Source organism: Peromyscus leucopus, chromosome 12 (genome assembly GCF_004664715.2).
Source record: "Peromyscus leucopus breed LL Stock chromosome 12, UCI_PerLeu_2.1, whole genome shotgun sequence".
Classification (NCBI taxonomy): Eukaryota; Metazoa; Chordata; class Mammalia; order Rodentia; family Cricetidae; genus Peromyscus; species Peromyscus leucopus.
The window spans coordinates 64,437,829-64,461,023 of record NC_051073.1 but is presented as its reverse complement, the minus strand read 5'-3'; the positions used below and the strand labels follow the sequence as shown (position 1 = coordinate 64,461,023).

Below are 23,195 nucleotides of genomic sequence, written 5' to 3'. Positions count from 1 at the left end.
TCAGGCTAGTTCCTCTGCTAACTCGTGTCCACAGTATGCCTGTCTGGAAGGGTGAGTTTCAGATAGAGCCAAGCAGAGATGTCCTTTGCCATATTTTTTTTTTAAGTATATGCCTTAGCGGCAGTATCTACCCTTGATCCTCTGCTTGCCAGAAGGTCAAATTCACAGACAGTTTAAGCTTAAAACAAACAGCACCAAAGCTGAACTTTGCCCATCCAATGACAAACAGGCAGACACTCAGAAGCTTAATACTGTATTTTATCAATAGGTGGCTTTCCTGTCACACTTGTGTGGGAACTTTCATTCCCAGGTAAAGCATCAGAAGGAAACACATTTTAAGCCTGGAAGAGATTTTCCTGGGTAGTTATTAGACCCTGCTGGGAAGTTAGAGGAGTCTGGGCATCCAGCTGGTCGCTGTCTGGAGAGGGCTCCGGGTCCTGGTAGTGCTGCAGCCGCCTGGCCACTGGCTAAGGTAAGAAGAGAAACACCCCTGAGCCTTCAGGGCTGCTTGATAGCTTTGCAATTTGATAGATGGAAAAACCAGGTTCTAACTCTGGTGCCAACAGCAGAAAGGAAAGGAATGTGCACTTATTTAGAAAAAGAAATTAATTAAACATATAAATTTGTATCTTGCTTTTAAATTTTACTGTAGTCTATTCAATATTCTTTTTAAAAACAGACTTAGAAGTACAGAAAATTAAATCAGATTTAAGCATTGAGAATCATGTTCTGTGTACTATAATTTGAGGTTTCTATGGGCCAGGTACAGTGGTATACACCTGGAGTTCCTGAAATCAGAGGCGGGAGCAGGAAGATCGTGAGTTCAAGGGCAGCCTGTATTATATAGTGAGATCTTGTCTCAAAAGAAAAAAGTTAATATGGTCAGTTAGGTCAGTTAGTTCCAAAGTTGGCTACTTTATCAGAATCACCATAAGGCACTTCCACGTAACCAAGCAACTTCAGAGACATGCCTGAACTTGCTGGAGGAAGGAGTCTCTACTCCAAATGCCTCATAAATTGGGGTTATAGGGTTGAGGTGGGGGTCAGTAGTAGCATATGCTCAGCATGTACAAGGCCCTGAGTTCACGAGTCAGCATCCTCCTTCCAGCTGTAAAACAGGAAAGACCCCAGATGGCTTTCAGGACGGTGGCAAGGCGGAGTGAGAGCACCGGAGGCGCTTGGCACAGTGGTTGGGACGGTGAGAAACCACTAAGTGCTGTTGTTGATTGAAAATGCTAAGCAGTCTTGAAAGCGGGCTCCCCTCACTGGTTTATCGAATTTCAAAAATCACACAGTTCTGAGGGCTTAAGAGAGCTCAGTGTCTGCGAGCTGAAGGAATGTTACCGTTTGCTTTTGGGCTGTGGTGGGAGGGGCTGGGATGTGGAACTGTTTGTATTATCTGCTTGTACGTGTGCCTTTTCAAAGATTCCAATAAAGCCTGGCACGATGGGACACACCTGTAACCCCAGCACTCACACGACTAAGACCAAGGAATGCTGGTTCGAGGCCAGCCTGGGCTCCGGAGTCAGCACTCAAGAAAAAAAAAATTCAATGACTCCAAAAGAACTTTGCTTAGATTTGAAGACTGTCCACCACCACCCCCCACAAGACGCCTGTCAGGAGACAGGAGAGGGCTGGGGTGTATCTCGGTGGGAGGGCACCTGCCTTATGTGCGCAAGGCCCTGGGCTCAGTTCCCACAACTGAAATCCTTTTAAAAGCCCAGCTGCCCAAACCTGAGACAGAAAAGAGGTGGATGTGTGTGTGTGTGTACCTTCGCTTGATTCCACCTTCTCTGCTCCCCGCCCCCACTCCCCACCCATCAGCCACACACTGTTTGCTCTCCCTTGGGACGGGAAGTCCCCCCCCCCAGCTCTCTTTGATAGCAGCCACATCAGGATCAGCTGTCAAAGTCGCTCCCGGACACACTACCTGCTGAGTCCCACACCTTGATTCAGAAACAGATTCATCGGGGTTTTTGTCTTCACTACCAATTGTAGAACAAGCTACTTGATACTCACAAAATTCCTTAGATTAAGGTTTTGGTTTTTTGTTTTGTCTTCGAGACAGGGTTTCTCTGTGTAGTTTTGGTGCCTGTCCTGGATCTCGCTCTGTAGACCAGGCTAGCCTCGAACTCACAGAGATCCGCCTGGCTCTGCCTCTCGAGTGCTAGGATTGAAGGTGTGATGCCACCACCACCTGGCCAAGGGTCTCTCTCTCTCTCTCTCTCTCTCTCTCTCTCTCTCTCTCTCTCTCTCTCTCTCTGTATATCCAGGTATTTGAATACTTCTACCCTTACATAGAGGTCAGAGGTCAACTTTCAGGAGTCTCGCCCTCCTCCATGAGGCATGGTCACTGTTTTGTTTCTGTTTCTGAGCAGCATATTTCTGCCTAGCTGGTCCATGAGCTTCTGGAAAATTCTCCTGGCTCTGTCATCCATCTCGATAGAGGATCTGGGATTGCAGATGTGCAACCACATTTGACTTTTTATGTGGGTTTGGGGTGGGGGTGGGAGTTGAACTCCTGTTCCCATGGCTTTGGCTTTTGTCCACTGGTGCCTTCTCCCCAGGCCTCCAGTTTAAAAGAAAAACCCAATTGCATCAAAACAGAAAGTCTGGGGGGTCTGGGGTGACAGATGGCACCGATGTTTTCTGGACCCATCAGATCTCATCACAGACTTGCACAGACTGTGCAGGACTTGGAGGGGGTTGAGGACAGGGTTTAGTCTACACCAACCAGATGCTGCACTCTCCACTACCAGCAGGGAGCAGGGGCACACGGGGCCAGGTGTAGTACGAGTCGGGCAAGGTCTAGAAAGGGCAGGGATTGTGGGAGGCCAGCTCCCACCTTTTCCAGGGTTCCTATGAGGAGGACTGAGGGATAAGAAAATATTAGAAAGATAGCGAAGAGGAGACAGACAGAAACACAGGACAGCTTCGGGATCCAGTATCTGGATCAATACCCGACGGCCCCTTCTGCCTCTTCAAAAGGGCTTTTTATAACAATGCCAAGGGTCGGGGCAAAAGACCTCCCCCTTGCTAGATCAGAGCACATGGCACAGCCAAGTGCAGACCCTTCCAAACAGCTGGTAACCATGCCTGTGGTCAAATCATCCCCTTATGCAGCCCTTCTGGGTAAAGCAAGCTCAGATTCTCGGACCCTGAGTAAGTTCTCACTAGGAAACCTCTGTGGGTCTCTACATGGGATATTAACTAAGGGCCAGCATGGGGACAAAGTGTGATGTACCAGATGATGAGATCCCGATTCAGCAGGGGACTTTAGGTGTCGCAGTTTTTCTGAAATTTTCAGGAAGCTTATTCTTCCGTGAAACTTCTCCCGAGCGCCACACTCCACACCCATTGCATGCCTCTGTCCCTCTTTCAGAAGACTTAGAGATGAACTCCTGACGACTCAGCTCATTTACACATCTCATAACCCCTAAATGTCAAAGATTTCCCCCACTCCCAAACCTGTTGGTTATTAGCAACAGCGCCCTCTGGGGGTTCAGATGAAATGCACAGCTGCTAAAGAGCCCGGCCGCAGGCTCTGCGTCTGGGCAGTGAGGTGCAGGACAGAGATGGAATCTTGGCACGTGTCTTGTCTAGAGTGACCTGGTTCCCACAGTTTCTGTTTCATGTGTTCAGACTCACAGCCAAGCCTTTTCTCCAGTTCCCAAACTGGAAGACAGAACTGTCCTGGGGAGAGAGTGATTTGAGATGGGGCGGCGCTCCGTGTTTTCTGACTCTCGCGGACTCAACGGCTTTCTCCGGGAGTCACCATTTCCTGCCTGTGTCTGAGTTGTTAGTGATGGCCTCGAGGGCAAGGCATTTGGGAAATGAAGGCATGAAATCTCAAACCCAACAAACCAGTTCTTCATTAGCAGGCTTGGGAACGGTCTGTTGAAAGAGGCCTGAACCAGGGGCTACCGTTTTCTTCATCTGGTCCCCCACCCCTAGACCCCACCCCAAGCAGAGCATGAAGAGGATGTGTGTACAGACAGCTTATTTGGGGAGTGAATTTCCTTTATATGGTTAACAGGGTGATGAAAGAACGTTTTCACTAATCACATGGCTTACTGCTACAAAGAGGGCTTTTTGGTTTTTGCTTTTTAAAAAAAAAACAATGTTTAAAAAGGGGGAGAAGAGCCAGGTGTGGGGGCACACTCCTTTCATTCCAGCACTGGGAGACAGAGGCAGACAGATCTCTGTGAGTTCAAGGCCAGTCTGGTCTACGAAGATTGTTCCATGCAGGCAGGACCACACAATGAGACCCCCGTCGTGTGTGTGTGTGTGTGTGTGTGTGTGTGTGTGTGTGTGTGTGTGTGTGTAAAGTTGGGAGAAGAAAACCTCACAGGAAATACACTCCATAGACAAGATAGATGAACCACACTGTGTTCCTGTTTAATTTAGATCCCAGCTTTGAGTGTCAAGCAGTTTCCTTGGGATGGAGGTGGCCTCTGAGCACATAAAGTCTAACAAGAATTCAAGGCATACCTTTCTATAAATTCTTAAGAGAGATGGCACAAGATGGCCCTGCTTACTAGATGACGGTGTCCTGGTGGATGAGGCTTCTCAGAGTAGCCTTGTGCTGGTGATCTGTCCATGGGTACCAACATCTTGGGGGTTCTCGGTGGTTTGGAACCCAGTAGTTGAGGTCGGTAACTCACGCGTGTGGTCTGAGAATGTGTGGCAGAGCATTCCCTCTGGGAAGAGGATTGCTCTGCATGTCGTTACCACAGCAAAACAGGACACTCACCTAGTCAACCATGGGGATCGTTCCAAAGCTCCATAATGAATCTGCAGGAACAGGTGAGGCTGGTTTAGTCAAATGGGGAGGATGGAGTGAGAAAGGATGTACTATTGAGTCGGTCACGGTGCTCACTACCACTGACCCCATGGGCATCATTATCATTTCAGGAAGTACTCTAGACTCACTTCAGTACTGCTGAGGGGATAAGGAGGGGCAGATTGTGTCTCAAGAGGGTAGTACTGATCAGAGACACGTCCCAGAAGGTGTTGGCTCTTCCACATTGCAGGCTTACCTAGGGTCAGAGAGCAGGAGTCCCAGAGTGCCGTGACAGGGACACATTGAAGCCAGGAGGTCAGTTCAGCGGAGGCAGGAGCTTCAGGGGTTACACCAGCAAAGCTGAACTGGAAAATTCCGAAGCCAGCTGCTAGGGGTGTCTGAGGTAACACCAAAGAGGTCACTAACGATCGTGTCTTCTATAAATCTTTATACATAATTCTGAGTCCCAAGTCCCCAAGTTAGAATCTACGGTTCTCCTAGATGGGAAGATTAACTCTCTTCCAGCATGACATAATTCTCAAAGTGTAACTTGGTGATACATTATACTATAATGATTATAGGATTTTATAATGATTATTTCTTCTTTTTACGTTTCGTTTCCCTGTGTAGCCCTGGCTGTCCTGTAACTCACTCTGTGGATCTGCCCCTCTCTCCCGAGTGCTGTGCTGGATTAAAGGCGTGGACAACCACGCCTGATTTATAGTATGGTGATTTGCTGTTATGAGTTACTGCACCATCTACTGAGCGCCTTTCCGAGTCGCTGAAATAAGCACTCTGGTTTGAGTCTGTGAAACGGGCACAGCAAACCAAGGTGTTCTTTTTTCAGGATTCTCCCGGTCTTCAAGTGCTCTGAGTGCCGGGGTGTGTGTGTGTGTGTGTGTGTGTGTGTGTGTATAAAAATGGAACACAGCCCCAGCCCTCAAGATCCAGGGATGGAGCTAGCAGGTTTCCTCAAAGCCTCGTGCCCCCCACCCCACCCCCCACCGTCTCCAGGGTACTTCCCTGGAGTGTTCACCTTCCTAGTCCCTTTGTATTCAGTCCTTATGTAACTTATCTAAACATAGCTCCATCGGCTTGTTTCTCATCCTGGAAACGGGTGTCTCGTGGTCGTGTGTGTGTGTGTGTGTGTGTGTGTGTGTGTGTAGAGTTCATCTATCCCTGCCGACCACACGCAGATGGGTCCTATTGGTGAACCCTTGGGAAGCTGCGATACGTTGAAGAACCTCAGCAGAAAAAAATTCAATGTCATTTGGTTAAATGGCATTTAAAAGTCAACCAAATAACCATTAGCTCCGGTGAGCTTTAAAGACAGCAAACACACGAAAGACCTAGTCTTGTCCTCTGAGGGGGTTTCTTCATTTCCTGGAGCGGCACTTTCTCCCCTGGTTTGGGGGTGGGGTGGGGGCTGAAAACCTCGCACCTTCTTCCTCCCGGCTCCACCCAGGGTCCAGGAAGGAATCAGATGGCTGCAGGGATCTGTACCAGGCTTGGGTTGGGATGGACAGGTGAGAGCATTTATCTCTGGGGTGCCTAGAGACTAGGGGCACCCTGGACTGGAGCAGAGCCAGCCCGGGCTAAGGAGGGCTAAGGAGGCTGCGCCCGAGCTCTCCCCGCCTCCGCGCTGTCTGCCGTCGGGCCCCGCCCGGCGCAGCTCTAACGCACGCACCGGAGTGTGTAAGGCACATCCGGGTGTCAGAAGCAGGAGGCCGCGGTTTTTAGGGGTCGGGAGAGTGTCCTGAGAAACTGGGGCAGGGTGCCAACTCCAAGCCGGAAGCCGAGCACCTGCACAGCACCGGATTGAGACGAGCCCACCAGCCCAACCCGCTGCGGAGCCCCCTGCTGGGTCGCTTTGGGGTAAGAGGAAGGGTCTCCATCGCCGAAACTGGGGTGCTGCACGCCAGCGCCATTTGCTAGGTTTGGGTTGGCCCGGCGCGGCCCCTGAGCCGGGTCCTTGGAATGCGGGTGGGGAAGGGACATCGTGTCCTCTAGACAGCCCTTCGACCGAAGAGGAATCTGAGATGGAACGATTGATCTTCCTGTCTCGGCTCCCGGTGGTCTGCACCCGCCACCCTCTGCTGGTTTCCCTCTTCCTGCGTGCGCGCCTCCAGGAACAAGGTCCTTTATTATCGCAACGGGAGGCCCAGGGTTGATCACGCGGCCTCGTGGCCCCTAGGTGAAACCCTTGGCACTCATCATTCACTACCCGCGCAATTTCACAGAAGGGAACCGAGGCCCCAGGAATGGAAGGAACTGGCCCAAGGTCACTTCGCGTAGTCTAAGACCGAGCCTGGATCGAAGCCACTCATCCAGCCTTCCAGCCTCCGCTGTAGGCACTGCGCGGTCCCGAACCATCTCCCGACCTTGCCCTACGTCCGCCCCCCGTCATCCTGTGGCCTCCACCAGGCTCTGTTCTCGGAGTTTTGGCAGCGCCTCCTCCAAGCCTGCTGCGCTCCGAAAGGATGCTGGACAGCGGTGAGGCCGCGGGTCCAGCCGCTTGAGCGCGAGCGGAGCAAGGGTTAGCAGCGAGCGGATGGGCCCCGGGGCAGGGGGAGGAGGAGGTCCCGGCAAGGTGGCGGCGCCGCGGGGGTCGGCTGGGCATGGCAGAGCGGCGGGGGCCCTGGCAGGGCCAGGCCCGAAGCCACCCCGGCGCAGTGTCTGGAGGACAGTGCGGCTTTTGTCTAGGTGGTGCCGCCTCAGCCAATGGGAGCGCGGCTTTGGCCGAGCCCCCTTGGTCCCCGCCCTCTTGCCGGCTGGAAGGGACCGCGGCTCTGGGATTGGCTGTGAGGTCCACAGCGACGTCGGGTGCGGCGTGGAGGAGGAGGCGCCTGCGCGACTCCAACGTACCCATTGCATGCTGGAGGGCGCCGAGATTGCGTGGGCCCGCGCATCTGGGTGGGGCTCCGACGTCCTTTTCCCTACCCCTGTGGCTGCCCCTTCCAGGAGGAGGAGGCGGCGCCATAACACCCATCGCATGTTTTTCCAGCCAGTGAGCCAAAGTCGGCCCATAGTCAGCAGGTGCAGAGTCACTGTCTAGCCCAGAGGTTCCCACTTGGAAGAGTGGCAGAGGGCTTCCTCTTGCCAGGATCCTTTGTGACGCAGCAGCAGACGCCTTTCTTTCGACATCAGATTCGTCCTGAAGCACTAGGCATGCACACCCTAAGCAGGCAAGGAAGCTGAATGGAGACATCCATGTGTCGTTCATGATTTCTAAACAACACATCCTATAGAGGAAACCTGGAAGTCAGCGATTCACCACCCGAGTCCTGTTCGTGGGGTGCTCACAGTGCAGGTGGGACCTATGGTTAGTTAGCTAGGGCTTGTGAGTAGTCATGAACAGAAATCTCTCCAATAGACCCCCACTGGGTCACTGCAATGACGGAAGTCCAGAGGGAGACTAGGGAAAGAGAAGGAGAGGTTTTGCTGGTTGGTTGGTTGTGGTTGGTTGGCTGGCTTTTCCTGTGAGGAGGGTTGAAGTGAGAGCTTCGTGCATGATATGGTGTTTACCACCCAGCTATATCCTCAACCTGATTTTTGTTATTTTGAGATGATGTCCCACTAAGTTACCTCGGCTGACCTTCGACTTCATATAGCCCAGGAAGGCTTTGACCCCCTGCCTCAGCTTCCTGGGTAGCTGGGGTTACAGTCCCTGTTGGGAGACTGATTTTTGCTATAGGCAATTAGAAAATTAGCTGAACTATTTGCTATTGGTTCAGGGTGAGGGGGAGTCATTGGCTAAAATTGTGTGTTCACCGATGACCCCACCAGGCTCCCATGGACAGTTCCAATGCAGTGGTCCGTCAGACGGCCCTGGTTAAACTAGGTGGGTCACAGAACAAAGCCAAAAGGTACGGATCTGAGAAGAGGACTAGTCTGCCTCCCTTGTGCTGGGATTAAAGGCATGGGCCACCACGCCTGGCTTTAACACCTTAATTCGCTGATCTATGAGTCTCTGGTGTGCAGGGTACTGCTTAGGAATCCCCTTACTCCAAGAGATTGTAGTTGAGTAAGACTCACAGATGCAAGTAAGATAATAAAAACAATGTGTAGAAGGTCGCAGTGAGATACCAAGAAGGAAAGCAAAAAAATGGAAGCAGGGAAGGGCACAGAGAAGTCGCTGTGGAATGTGCAGGAAATCAGGACACAAGCACACTTGGGACAAGTTGAACTTGGCATACCCAATAAAACCTTCAAAGGGACAGTTGTATACCTGAGGCTGGAGTTGGGGGCAAAGGCTGAGCTGGAAGTAAACCTTGGTGTGTTGATAGTACATAAATAACACAGCTATGAAATCGCACCATACGGTAATAACGGACGGGAAATGGAGTCCTGGGATAACCTCAGTAGTTGGTCCTGCCCTTGACAGGCAAGCCTTGTTCTCCTGGGCATAGAATATTCTCTTAGTCTGGCTATTATCATTATAGTGGCTTTAACATCTCTTGTAACATTTTCTCTTGGGGAAGCACGGATGGGTGATGGAGCAAGGAAGGCATATGTCACTTTGTCATTATAAGGCATTCTCTGAATGTAAAGCAGATGAAGAATTAATGATAGCTTTCAGCAGAACCTTCCTTCGGCTATCTATCCTCAGCAGGTCTTATGTCTCCAGTTCATTCTTTCCTAGGGGCCATCTAAGTTATCAGGGACAAGGGACGGGCCATCTCCCTGTGCAGCTCCAGCTGTGGAAACTGAAGCCTGTGGGCGGAGCGAGTGTGAGAAAAGGGGATTGACAGAAGAGATACACTGCGGTGACCGCCATTCGGTAGTTCATCTCCTGGGCAGATTGGGGTGCCAGCGTTAGGTGTGTCTCTGCAGACAGGGCTGTGCAGCTAAGTCCTTGCCTTTATTGACTCCACTGAGATTTGCTATGAGTTGTGCCTGCGTTTGTGCTGGAAGTATGGTGAGAATGTGTGTACCCTCTGACGTTCCTGTCCAGATTCTCTCTCAAAGGACTGGTAGGCGTCTCTTTGAACAAAGGTTTTTACTTTTTTATTTTTTGGTTTTTCGAGACAGGGTTTCTCTGTGTTGCCCTGGCTGTCCTGGAACTCTCCCTGTAGAGCAGGCTGGCCTCGAACTCACAGAGATCCGCCTCCCTCTGCCTGCTCCTTTGGCATGACTTCTGGGAAACGCTCATTACCTGTGACCAGACCAAATAAAACTAATAAATAATTAGAAGGAAAATATCCAGAACATATTTATGTCTTTCTGGTTCCAGATCTTTTTTTTTTTTTTTTTTTTTTTTAACGGTTTCCTGTTAGCTTTGCGCTTTCTGAATCACTCTGTAGCAGGCTGGCTCGAACTCACAGAGATCACTGTTCTGTCTGGATTAGCATGTGACGGCTTCCAGATCTTATAACTCAAACTCCTGTACTATCCAGGCAAATTAAAAATAAAATAAAACAAAATAAAAAAAGCACATCGGTAGTGTTAAGATAGAACTTGCAAAATGTTCTTATTGGGTCCAAGCATGGCTCCCCTACCTCATTATGTTAACTTTTAACATGTTAAACTGGGCTGAGGGCTGTGGCTCAGTGACAGAGCATGTGCGTAGTGTGTGCGGGGCTCTGGCTTCAGTCTCCAGTACCCCAAACAAAATGAAACAAGACACAGCAAACCACTCCACTGAAGCGACTAATAACAAAAAATGTAAGGTAAGTTAAAGCTCTTGGGGGCCAGATTTAGCAGCGGGCTGCCAGTGTTTGCCGTCTTGGGTACTTCCGTGTGGGGTGCCTGCAGAGGATGCAGCTTGCCCTCCTCTGTGGGACAGGGCTCTCCTCTCCTGTGTTGGGGTGCCGGAGGCCCGTCTACACATCCTACCCAGAACATTGAGTCCTTTCCTGCCGAATGTCTGCCTCCAGTGTCTCTGGCCCTGCAGATATCCCTCCTCTTCTGAGGATGACTTACTCTGGTGGGGTGAGGAGAGACCTAGCTACTGACCCGCTGGAAAGCAGGTGGGTTGTGGCCTCTTCGAGACACCTGCTTTCCAGTGCAACATGGCTAGCCGAGTAGCCCGGCAAGGCTGCATGCATATGTTTCAGAGCCTGTTCTTGCTTAGCTGACTTCCTCATGGCCATGTCACAGGTCACCACCCCTTGAGGCTGATTTGTACCCCTCCTCCTCCTCCTCTTCTTCTTCTGTTTTGTTTTTTGTTTTTGTTTGTTTTTGTTTTTGTTTTTTTGAGACAGGGTTTCTTTGTGTAGCCTTGGCTGTCTGGAACTTGCTCTGTAGACCATGCTGGCCTCGAACTCACAGAGATCTGCTTGCCTCTGCCTCCCGAGTGCTGGGATTAAAGGTGCTACCATACCTGGCTCCTGATTTGGACTCCTTTGAAATGGAGGAGAAATGGGGTTCACCTTGGGTTTCCCATTGATTGTGCACAGATTACGCATTGATTGCCAAGGGGCTGCTCTTGAGAGGAGACCCAAGTTTTTTCCTAGCATCTTTATTTTGTGACAACATCCTATGGATTTGGTCCCTCCGGGTCAGACCCTTGTGCCCTTTTACTGTGGCGCCTGAGTTTCAAGGCCAGCAGAACCTCCAGCCCTTAGGAGATCTTCCTTTTTCTGGCACCACCTACTTCCTGTAACCATTTCTATTTTCTCAAACCTGAAGGCAGATCCGAGAGAGAACTTCCTGTTCTTTTACAGAGAGTGAAATCCAGCCGGAGGCATTAAGATTAGCAACAGCCACTGGGGAAAGTAAGGTATTCCATGATAGCACTGTGCTCCACAAACCTGGTCCAGGCTGGAGGGGGGTGCTTAGCTCAGCCACAAAGCACCTGCTTAGTATGAGGCCCTGCCTTCAGATGTAAATGTCTATACTCTATGTATGCAGGCATAATTCAAAGGCCCGAGTTTTTACGCGCTTTAAACTATTTTGACTGTACCACTTGACATTTTGCTGACGCTAAGGAAACTAAGTTGAAAGCAACCCTCCATTTGGAGACTATATTAGAGGCATTTTCTTTCCCGGGCATGGAGCCCCGGGCTGGGGAAGGTCTTTAATTACAGACTACATTTGAAGTCACCCAGGAACAGCGACCTGGCTTCAGCTGTGGTGGGAGGAGGTGGAGATGTGTGTGTTCAGCAAGCACATGGTATCCTGTAAAGAACGAGACCAGCTCTGGCCTGGGTCTTCCACAGGGGGCCAGGTCGGGCTCTGCTCATCTGCCGCCTGCAGGCACCTGCTATAGGAATTTCGGTATGGGCCACATGGTGCCTTTCTACCCCCAAGGTGCTCCTTGGTTAATTATCTCCATTCATTCATGGAGACTTGCTTGGTGCCTCCTCTAGCTCTCCTGGACACTGATGGTTCCTGAAAGTGGCCAAGAAGACGGGCAAGTCCTCTGAGCTTATGAGAATTTGTCTCATAGAGGGAGATTAAATAAATAATCAGGGCAGCTTGGGCATTAAAGAAAATGGACCCACATGGTCATGCTGCGTGTTGCTTGGGAGCTTCTTAAAAAGGGGGAGTGACTTTGCATAATTCTGTTGCCATAACAACACCTGAGATACTGATACTTTTAGATAAAAGAGGTTTAGTTTGAGTTTGTGCTCCCCTTTAGGTGAGGGCCCCCTGCTGTTCTTAGCACAATGGGTGGGGCGGGGGTGGGGCTGGTTTGAATGAGGCAGAATGTAGCAGAGGGGTTGATCTATAACAACTTCTCTTACCGTCGCTAATCCAGCCCCAGGAGAGGGACATCTCCCTGGGGACCAGCACTAATTCCTCCTCATTACTAAATGTGGGAGGCCAGCTGGGAGACTGACTCCCACATTTTACCCCAGGATACTCTTGAAGAGTGAGGGATAAGAGATTTAGATAGAAGGATGGTGTAGCAGGAATCTTAAAGAGTCTTATTAATAAGAACAAATCTGAGGCCAGTTATTGGGGTGAATGCTGGAGGATCAGAGAAGCAGAACAAGCCACAGCTTCCTCACCTTGCTGGTTTCTCAGCTGATCCTGTTTCCTTAGACTGGAAACCTCTGTGTCCTCATCCAAATGGATCTCAGCTGAACTGCTGCTTGAAAGCCTGAAGCTTAACCAGCTAAAAGTTTAACAGGCTTGCTAACTAGCCTGAGGCTGCCATGATCTAGATATGGTTTAAGCCTTAACTCAAATTGTGAAGTTTGGAAAGGGTAGAAATTTAACTGGCTGTCCTTATTCACTATGGAAATTAGTAAACTATTTTTTTAATTTTTTTTTTTTTACTTTATGTGTATGGGCGGTTGTTTGTTTGTTTGGTTTTGTTTTTTCCTGCACGCATGTCTCTGCACCACATGCATGCCTGGTGCCCGAAGAGGTCAGAAGAGGGTTGTTGGATCCTTTAAAACTGGAGTTGGAGATGATTGTGAGCTGCCATGTGGGTGCTGGGAATCAAATCTGGGTCCTCTGAAAGAGCAGCCAGTGGTCTTAACCACTGGACCGCCTCTCCATATTTTTTTTTTTTTTTTTTTTGAGACAGGGTTTCTCTGTGAAGTTTTGGTGCCTATCCTGGATCTCATTCTGTAGACCAAGCTAGCCTCGAACTCACAGAGATCCACCTGGCTCTGCCTCCCAAGTGCTGGAATTAAAGGCATGCACCACCACTGCCTGGCTTCCAGATCTTAAGTGAACTATTTTTCGACTTCAGAGGAGCTGGTCCAGATTAGATAATGTCATCAGAGTGGAGCTCCCTGGTTAAATCTTGGTGGCTTTATAAAAAGTCTGTGTGTCAGGTATGGTGGGGCATGCCTTTAATCCCAGCATTCATCGAGGTAGGGAGCTCTTTATGTGTTCAAGGCCAGCCTGGTCTACACCATGAGCTCCAGGCCAGTCAAGGCGCCATAGTGAGAACCTGTCTCAAAGGGAGGAAGGGAGGGAGGGAGGAAGGGAGGGAGGAAGGAAGGAAGGAAGGAAGGAAGGAAGGAAGGAAGGAAGGAAGGAAGGAAGGAAGGAAGGAAGGAAAGGTAGTTCCTCTACTGACTTTGGACTTACAATGTCTCATGTCTTATAACAACTTGGAACTCTGCTAGATGGAAGTTGGTAGCTAGATGTGTGCCTGTAACTTTGGAATAAAATGTAGACCAAAAATAATGTTTTCTTTTCTTTTTTTTTTCTTTCTTTCTTTTTTTTTTCTTTTTTTTTGGTTTTAGAGACAGGGTTTCTCTGTGTAGCTTTACACCTTTCCTGGAACTCACTCTGTAGCCCAGGCTGGCCTCGAACTCACAGAGATCCACCTGCCTCTGCCTCCTGAGTGCTGGGATTAAAGGCGTCCGCCGCCGCCGCCGCCGCCACCGCCACCGCCGCCGCCACCACCACCGCCACCACCACTACTACCACTTGGCTTACATGTTTTCTTTATAAAGTTACCCAGTATCAGATACTTATTAGTAGTCATAGAAAACTGACTAATACACTGGCTTCATGGCTGATTGTCAGTTATGTTTGGGTGTGCTAGAGAGAGATTTCTCCCTGCTGAGATCTTATCATTAACAAGATGTGACGAGCTATAGCCAGTTATGTTATTTATTACGTGGTGCAATGTTATTCATTAGTGGTGCTGTTTACCATTTGAGAAAAGCCATGAGGTACAACAAAACCCACTAAAGAGTTTATTAAGGGGAGGGAATAGGAAAGATGTGCATCAGCCTATGGAATGATTGTGCAGGAAGAGGGAGGAGGGATACATGGAACCCACTTTTATAGGTCCCCCACACACACACATGCACATATGGGTTTACGTAGCTACGCCACACATGTGCATAGATTACGTGATCACAAAACGCAGGACTACTTAAGACGTAAGGCCCTGGGAGGACTAAGCATCTTGCCAGTGCGCACACGGTCTTGTAACTGGGGGAGTGGCTAGGAATCCGAACATTCCAGACTCTTTGTTCTTTATAAAAATGATGGGTGAATGGGAATGGGGGTGCCGTGTCTCCTGAAACTGCTTCCAGCCGACTTGGTGGGTGTCAGTTAAATTTTGGGGGTAGGAAAGGGGATTTTGGGGTGTCCGGATGTCCTGAGATAGTGGATTGGCCTCCACTGCTTTGGGAATCGTCCATCACCTTCCGCTGCTCCGGGCTCTGTGACTGGGTCTGACAAGGTGCTGTCCAGGTGGATTCAAGCTGGCTCTGGAGCTTGGAAGAATTTTTAAACATATTAAGAAGCAGCCAAAGGTAATTTTAAATCTTGAGCTGGTAGCCATGATATTATAATGTTTAGTACTCTGCTATCAGAATTTTATTGGTTAGTGTGTGTGTGTGAGAGAGAGGGGTGGGGGAGGAGAGAGAAATTTGGAACATGCTTTTAATTTTCACCCGAGATAAGCCTTATCTGAGACAAACCTCAAGGTACATGTTTTCTTTATTAGTTTAGCAGAGTCCAGACCCTTTTGAGTCTGGGAGTGTAAATACATCTGGACTGTTACTGCTCCTTACCGCCTGGGTATACTTGATGGTCCTTGGCCTTCGGCTCTATGGTGGTCCTGTAACAGTTAGCTGAGTAGGTAATTAGAGATTTGAATCTGTTATCAGAGACACAGAGGGAAGCTGATGTAGCAGATATGGTCAGCAGAGACAGGAGTGTGTTTTGAAGCTGACAAGTTTGGAGTGAGGCAAATGTGGGGAGCAAACAAAATAAAAGCTCCTACCTTAGCTAGAAAATCTCTTCCCATTGGGGTACAGGGCAGGTTGGCACAACTAAAATGTGTGGGTGAGAGGGATACCCCTGAAAATGCAGTTAAGTGGTGGGGTCTGGTGAGGTGGGTAAGGCTGTCCCCCTACCCTGACAATAGGGAAACGAGGAGAGGTGGGACCCCAAAACTCCCTCAGGACTGAGTAAGTGGCTCCATTGTCCAAAAGGAAGGAAATGGATCACCCCAATACTGTAATGGCTACCCTGGGTTCCCTGTGAGAGATGGCACCTTCAATCATCATCGCCTAGTATCGGAGATCAGCTGGAAGGTGGTCTTGGTTTGATGTCCCCATGCCACGAGGTGCATGGGGGCAGTCAGCTGACCAGTGTCCCTCTTGGTGGCACTTCAGACAAGGCCCAGTAAGTGGCCCATGTGGGGCAGAGCACACACGAGCCCTGTGGCCTTCTCTACCACATTAAATCAGGGACCTGGAAGCCTTCGGGCAACTGGTCAGATAGCGTGTGCCAGCATTTGGCAGTTCTGTTGATGGGCTTTCTTATCTCTCCCATGGTACCTTAAATGCCACAGCTAAGACTTCTGCCTGTGGGGTCAGGGGTCCTCTCTCCAGATGCTTAAGTTTAGCCCTGATGTTAGGGAAGCTCTGTGAGACAAAGTGGGTCATAAGGAGCTGTCTGCCCTCTGGGCTCTCAGGATCTGGCTAATATATTGTAAGAGAGCCTTTGTAAGCCATTCTAAAAAATGAGATGGATTGTCTTCCTTATCTTAAATTATATTATTTTAGCTTTTCATAGTTTACTGGTTTGAGGGCAGCCTTATGAAGACCTGCCAGGAGGTAGGTTATAAAGTGATCCCTAGTAGAGAGCTGCCTGGGGTGTTGTGATCCCAGTGTGGGTCCTGATCGGGAACCATCTCAGCCCCAGGTGGATGGGCAGCATTAGATTGATGAACCTCATCCGCATATATCCTAGCCTGCTCCCAAACTCGTCTGCGCTCCTTAGGGAGTAGGTTATTAGCAAGGATCGAGCACGTGGGCAGGAGAGAAGGAATCAAGAAGGGAAGTGTTGGAACTGAGGTTAAAAAAAAAAAAACCTTGGATATAAAGGTAACTCTTTCCATTTGCCTGTTTGCTGACAAGTTAGATAATTTCCATAATTTATCGGGGTCCAAGGAGCCATTAGATGGCCATTTTTTATTGTTATCTGAGGGATATATAAGGCATTTCTCAGAGGGGGGTTGGACTAAGAGGAGGAAGCCTAATTTCCCATGACCACAGCAGAGAGAAAAAATAAAAAAAAAAACAATGTGATCCAAGACTATAATCTCAGGCGTCCCGAGATCAAGTGAGGATTGGCGATTGGCACAAGTCATTTAATACTTCGTCAAGTGAGAGAATGTGGGTGGGGTGTACGCAGCCTGAGGGGACAGCCTGAGGACGAGGGCCTGACAGTGAGAACGATATCTCAGACTGCAGTCATGGGAAATGGCTGGACATTGAAGCCTGCAATGGGGGCAACTGTAGCTGATGAAGGCCGTGAATGGGGCTTTCCCCAATCCTGGGGACACCAGAAGGACACTGGATGGGTCCAGGGGACTGCTTGTGCTGGCCGGAAAGGGAAAATTATCAATCGAAGCAGCCAGTGTTGTGCGAAGCAGTCCAGTGGCCAGGCAAATGGAAACGTGGGGCAGTGGTAGATAGAGTAAACCTCAGTACAGGGTCCTGGGCGCAGGGTGCCGGGAGGACCTGCTTCATCTTGGCGCCAAAGTTAGCTATTACGTGGTGCAATGTTATGCATTAGTGGTGCTGCTTACCATTTGAGAAAAGCCGTGAGGTACAACAAAACCCACTAAAGAGTTAATTAGGGGAAGGGAATAGGAAAGATGTGCATCGGCCTATGGAATGACTGTGCAGGAAGAGAGGGAAGGAATAAGCGGAACCTGCTTTAATAGATCCCCCATACATGCACATAGCTACGCCACGCATGTGCATAGATGACGTGGTCACGCAGCACACGGATTACATAGGACGTAAGGCCCTGGGATGACTAAGCATCTTGCCAGCACACATGTGGTCATGTAGCTGGGGGAGTGGCTAGGCATTCTAACAAGCTACACAAAGGAGAGGCCAGGAAAAAAAACAGATCCCCTGGGCTCCAGCCTCGTGGGTCCTCTCAGCCTCCCCTCCTGGCCCTTTGGCCAGAAGCTGTCACTGTTACCCAGAACAGGAAGGCGCTAACACACAAGCTGAGCAACAGTTACTGATGGAAACAATGTAAGCTGAGGAGGCGTCTGCTCCTCTTCCTTTTCTGAAGTTTGAAGGAGCTAAATACCCACAGCTGCCCCCTGTGAGGAGCATCGCTTTGGCTGATTAGTCAGCATCTTTGTGCTAGCCTGATCTGGGTCTGGTTTGTGTGTGTGCCATTTAATCATCATGGTGCTGGGCAGGCCTCAAGTGACACCATGTGACATATGACCTAGACGCAGTAGTTTGATTTAACCTGAAATGGGTATGTGTGTGGTCTTTTGTTTGTTCTGTGTGCAGGTTTAGTTGTTGGTGTTTGTTTGTTTATTGCAGAGTCTTATGTGGGAGCCCGTTCTCGGGTTCCTCCTGGCTTTACCCAGCAGGTCCACATGGAGGATGATCAGGACCACAGGCCTGAGTGCAGGTGTCTGAGATGGTCTGCACTTGGCTGTGCTGGGGGGAGGTCTTTTGCTCCACCCCTTGGCGTCTCTATAAAAACCCTGGGCCAGAGACAGTTGGGGCCATTGGAAAAGGTTCCAGACCCTCTCGAGGCTATCCATTATTTTCTATCTGTTTATCTCTGCAAGATTCTCCGCAATAAATCCTTCTATCTAATATTTCCTGCTGCTCACACTCAAGAAAACTCTGGGGAGCTGTGGGGTTGGTGGGTAAACGCCCCACAGTCTTATAGCCCAGGCTGGAGGGGAACTTGCTGTATAGTCTAGGCTGACTTCCAACTTGCAATTCTCCTGCCTCAGCCTCCCAAGTGCTAGGATTATAGGCATGTACTGCCCTGCCTGGATTGTGTGTGTGTGTGTGTGTGTGTGTGTGTTTAGATTTGTTTATGTATACAGTGTTCTGCCTGCATGTATGCCTGCAGGCCAGAAGAGGGCACCAGATCTCACTACAGGTGGTTGTGAGCCACCATGTGGTTGCTGGGAATCGAACTCAGGACCTCTGGAAGAGTAGCCAGTGCTGTTAACCAAGGAGCCATCTCTCCAGCCCATGTATGTGTTTTAAGGTAAAGAGTCTTGCCTCTCATTTTGTAGCTCCAGACTCCATGCTCTAGGCCCTAGGGTCTAGGGGTTACTGCTTAATTCAGTCCCAGAGCCTCTAGTTTGCTGAGGTGGAAGGAGGTGGAGTACTGAGCCAAGTGATTCGTGGTGTGGGGTGCAAAAGCCACCCGCAGAGGATGGGGACACACTGTGAGTGAAGGCCTGTGTCCTGATTACCACAGATGGGTGTTTTGCCAGCTTCAGAAACCTGGACAAGGGAACAGGGCTAGCTGAGTTAGACCCGTCCTGGCTGGGTGGCTCAGTGGTTAAGAGTACTTGCTGCTCTCCCAGAGGACTCCCCAACGGCTGTGTCAGAGCTGTGGCCAGCAGGTCACACACAGCTGAGGACAGCTACGAATGTGGGCCAACACAAAGTTATAAGCTCACTTAAAACGTGTTTTGTGTGTGTGTGACTGTTAAAACTCTCTGGGCAGTGGTGGCGCACATCTTTAATCCAGCACTCGGGAGGCAGAGGCAGGTGGATTTCTGGGAGTTCCAGGACTACACAGAGATCCTGTCTCGAAAAACAGCAACAATAACAACAAAACTCAATTGCACAGTTCTTGAGCATGAAGTTTACAGATGACGCCATCTTACCATGTCACAAGGTTATCCATCCCTTCCCCTGGTCATGTCCCCAAGTCATTTCCCCCAGGAGTGACTTTACAGCCTGCCTGGAGTATCACTGGTCTACATCAATGTTGTCTGTCACACATAGGTGACCGCTCATCCATGGTTGTCCTGTGAGCTGTTGGTACAGCCTGGCTCCCGATTTTCCATTTCATGAGGCTTTAGCTTGAGCAGAGCCTTGTTGGTTAATTTCAATAACCTGAAGAAAATGGCCGTTCCTGACTGAACTTCGAGCGCAAGAGGCTGAGCATGCGTTTTGTGTTTCAGAACCACCAGAAGGAAGCAGCAGCTCGTCCTACAGCTTGCGGACATGATGCTGGCAGCCCGTCTCTCCAGACCCTTGTCGCAGCTCCCAGGAAGAACTCTAAGTGTCTGTGATCGAGAGAATGGGACGAGGTAAGCAAGTAAAGGAAGAGGTGGCCCTGAGGACCACACTTTTCACAGGTGGCTCCTGGCTGTCCTCAGTACCTGCCAGCCCCAGGACGGCAGCATGGAGTGCTCGGCAGTTGGGCCTTCCCAGGGCTCACAGGGCAAAGAGGAACAGCTTCCTGTTTTGTAACCCCCCTTTGCATGTGCTGGGGGTGTAGCTCGGGGGTAGAGCACTCGCCTGGTGTCCACACAATCCCTAATGGCTGCAGAAATAAAGACATACACCCTTTGTTTGAAATACTTTTAGAATTGCATAAAAGTTGCAAAAGGAAAGGACGCCCAGATCCTCCGCACTCAGCCTCCTTAGCCATTCACTTCATATAGAGTCGTAGTGTAGGGATGAGCATCAGCGTTGCCATGGAGATGATGCTGATAACCAAGCTACAGACCTGGTCCAGCCTTCACCGAATGGGTCTTTTATACAGAACATGATCAGCGCCTGCCACACCATTGCATTTAGTGGATGTATCTCCTTAGTCCCATCAGCCGCAATCCTTCATCACCTTAGTCATCATCTTGACCCTGGAAGACCACTCGCCAGCTCGTCTGAAGAATGTCTCTCCCAGTGTTGGGTTTGTGTGTGTGTGTGTGTGTGTGTGTGTGTGTGTGTGTGTGTGTGTGTGTATCTTGGTTAAATACAGATTAGTATGTTTGGCTGGGAGCATGCAGAATCGAGGTGTGTCCTCCTTAGCACACCACCAGTGTCCTTGTGACTCTTTTCTTTGGTCTTTTTACATTTACACTTTAAGGAAATAGACATCCCTGAGCTGCTTGTGTGATGTAGAAGGATTATCAAACAGGCACAGACTAAACGAGCAGATCTTTGGTATTTGGGAGACACCATCATACCAGGTTGCCCAGACTGGTTTCCAACTCCTTACTTCAAGGGTCCTCCCACTGTAGCCTGTGAGTGCTGGGTTTAGGTGTGTGGGGCCACGCTCAGCAGATCTTGCCTGTTCCCTGGGGAATTCGTGGCCTCTGCTGCTACAAAACGAGATCAACTTCCCCTGGTTATATTTGAGGGAAGTGGAATGATTGTCGAGTTAAATGCTAAGTCCCTACAGCAAGACGCTTGGTCTCTTCTGTGCTAGTACATTTTTTTAGAACAGACATTGAGTCAGGCTGGAGAGATGGCTCAGTGGAGTGGTTCATAGCCATCTGTAATGAGCTCTGGTGCCCTCTTCTGGCCTGCAGGCAGAACACTGTGTGCATAATAAATATATACTAAATAAATAAACAGAAAGGAAGAAAGGAAGAAAGGAAGAAAGGAAGAAAGGAAGGAAGGAAGAAAGGAAAGAAAGAAAGGAAGAAAGGAAGAAAGAAAGAAAGAAAGAAAGAAAGAAAGAAAGAAAGAAAGAAAGAAAGAAAGAAAGAAAGAAAGAAAGAAAGAAAGAAAGAAAGAAAAAGGTAGAACAGACTTGAGAATTTTCTCAGCATTTGCTTAACCTCGTGTGTGTGGGGTCCAGAGCCAGAGGCTCAGGTACAAGAGGACTTCATTCAGCTCTCCGTGTGTGACGGACTTAACACGCACCTTCATGCAGAGTCGAAGGGGACATGGATCCTGACTGCTGAAGGGTTTTAGAGAGAAGTGTCTTTCTGCCTTTTTTTTTTTTTTCTTACTCCATTCTTCTTATTTGTTCAAATCCTTGAATGTTACAACATCAGAAATTCCGTGACCAATGGCTTCAGCGGGAAGTTGCCTGGGAATCTGCCGGGAGCCAGGTCACTGTTTGCACGGGCACAAATGACCTGTCTTACATGACTGCTTTTATCCAGTTTGCAGTCCAGACTCTGCGTGGCCTCTGCTTTGTTGCATGTAAGCGCAACCCTTGCTCAAGGAGAACTCACCTTCTTCTCTGGCATAAGCACTGCACATTTAGGAAGAGCCAAGTTCCCTGAGCAGATCATGCCTGCTGTCAGGGAAAATGGCTTGCACCACAGGCTTCTAGACATTCTTGTCTCTTTGATGCCCTGTTCCCAGCAGACCAGGACACCCCCATTCTCCAGGCATCAGGGACCCAGCACCTTCAGTCCTGAGCCTCCTCCCTCTGGTCCATTTCCCTCTGGACTCAATAGAAATGACTGGCCAGCAGAGTCTCCAGGCCGTACTAGTGCCCTGTGGAGGGAGAGTGAAACTGCCCGGTCATTTGCCTGCCTCTTTTTTTTTTAAAGCAAGTGATTCATAAAAATAGAAAAACCTGGGCCTAGAGAGCTGGCTCAATGATTAAGAGGATTAGCTGCTCTTCCAAAGGACCCAGATGTTCCCGAGGGAGCAGCCACATGGCGCTTATGACTGTCTAGCTCCAGCTGGAGGGGATCTGACGCCCTCTTCTGGCCTCAGCAGGCACTGCACACACATGGTACACATGTATATGTGCAGACAAAACATTCATGCCCATAAAATGAAAAATAGAAAAACCTGTCTCCAACGCAGCATCTAGAGATTTCTGAAATTTTCTTATATCAAAAACAACCCCAAAGGAAATTAAACTATTTCTACCAAAGATTTGTCTTTAAAGGGAAGTGGGGGGCATTAGTTGCCTTCTGGTTCATTTGAGGAGGAAAAAATCCCTACTACAGGGACATTTTTGAAATGTGGGTAAATGAAGAGTTACCTGGTATTTCAAAGGGCACAGTGTGTGTATGGTGGGGGTGGGGGAGCGGAATCAGAATGAATTAATGAATTACATGTCCCCAGGATGGGGTATCAGTAGAGGCCCAGAGGCAGAGCAGATACAAAGGTAGACAGACAGGGGGTGACCTTGAGGATCAGGCTCAAGGTCGGTAGGGAAAAATCATTGACCTGACTAGTTTGCTTGAGTCTCAGTTGCCAAGGGTTTCATGTTCCAGTCATCCCTGAGGGTGATCCTGTAATCCAGTGTCCTTGATGTGTGACCTTCTAGCCTTGATGCATTTGAATGTATCCATTGATGGGAAGGTCGTTACCTCCCACAGCAAGCCTTGTGTCTTTGGACAGCTTTATATACAGTCCTTCTTTATAGTGAGTGGAAATGCTCTCTCCTGTAAATGCCACCCTTTGTTCCTAGGTCCACCTCTGTATTCACACTGTCACATCTCTCTTGGGACACCATGCCATCCAGTACCCATCTGCTTGTCACTTTTTTGTTTGTTTGTTTGTTTTTGTTTTTGTTTTTCAAGACAAGATTTCTCTGTATAGTTTTGTTTTGGTATCTGACCTGGATCTCACTCTGTAGACAAGGCTGGCCTCGAACTCACAGAGATCCACCTGGCTCTGCCTCCCGAGTGCTGGGATTAAAGGTGTGCGCCACCACCGCCCAGCTGCTTGTCACCTTTTATTCCGTGTCTGTGTCCCCTTTTTTTTTTTTTTTTTTTTTTTAAGATTTATTTATTTATTATGTATACAGCATGCTTTGCCTGCAGGCC

At 49.2% G+C, this 23,195-nt stretch overlaps 1 protein-coding gene across 4 annotated transcripts in view; it reads left to right on the top strand.

Annotated features, from left to right (window-relative positions):
* Positions 1-239: 239 nt before the first annotated feature.
* Positions 240-23,195, top strand: part of Bdh1 (3-hydroxybutyrate dehydrogenase 1) — a 44,008-nt gene continuing 21,052 nt past the window's right edge. For 2 of the 4 annotated variants that reach the window (XM_028894095.2, XM_028894092.2), the window contains exons 1-2: positions 6,444-6,658; positions 19,629-19,757. In XM_028894095.2, coding sequence (XP_028749928.1) covers positions 19,672-19,757 — 86 coding nt within the window. In that variant the 5' untranslated portion in view covers positions 6,444-6,658; positions 19,629-19,671. Of the gene's footprint in view, positions 473-6,443; positions 6,659-7,663; positions 8,094-19,628; positions 19,758-23,195 lie in introns of those variants that run through there. The other 2 variants (XM_028894093.2, XM_028894094.2) reach the window with 2 other exon arrangements.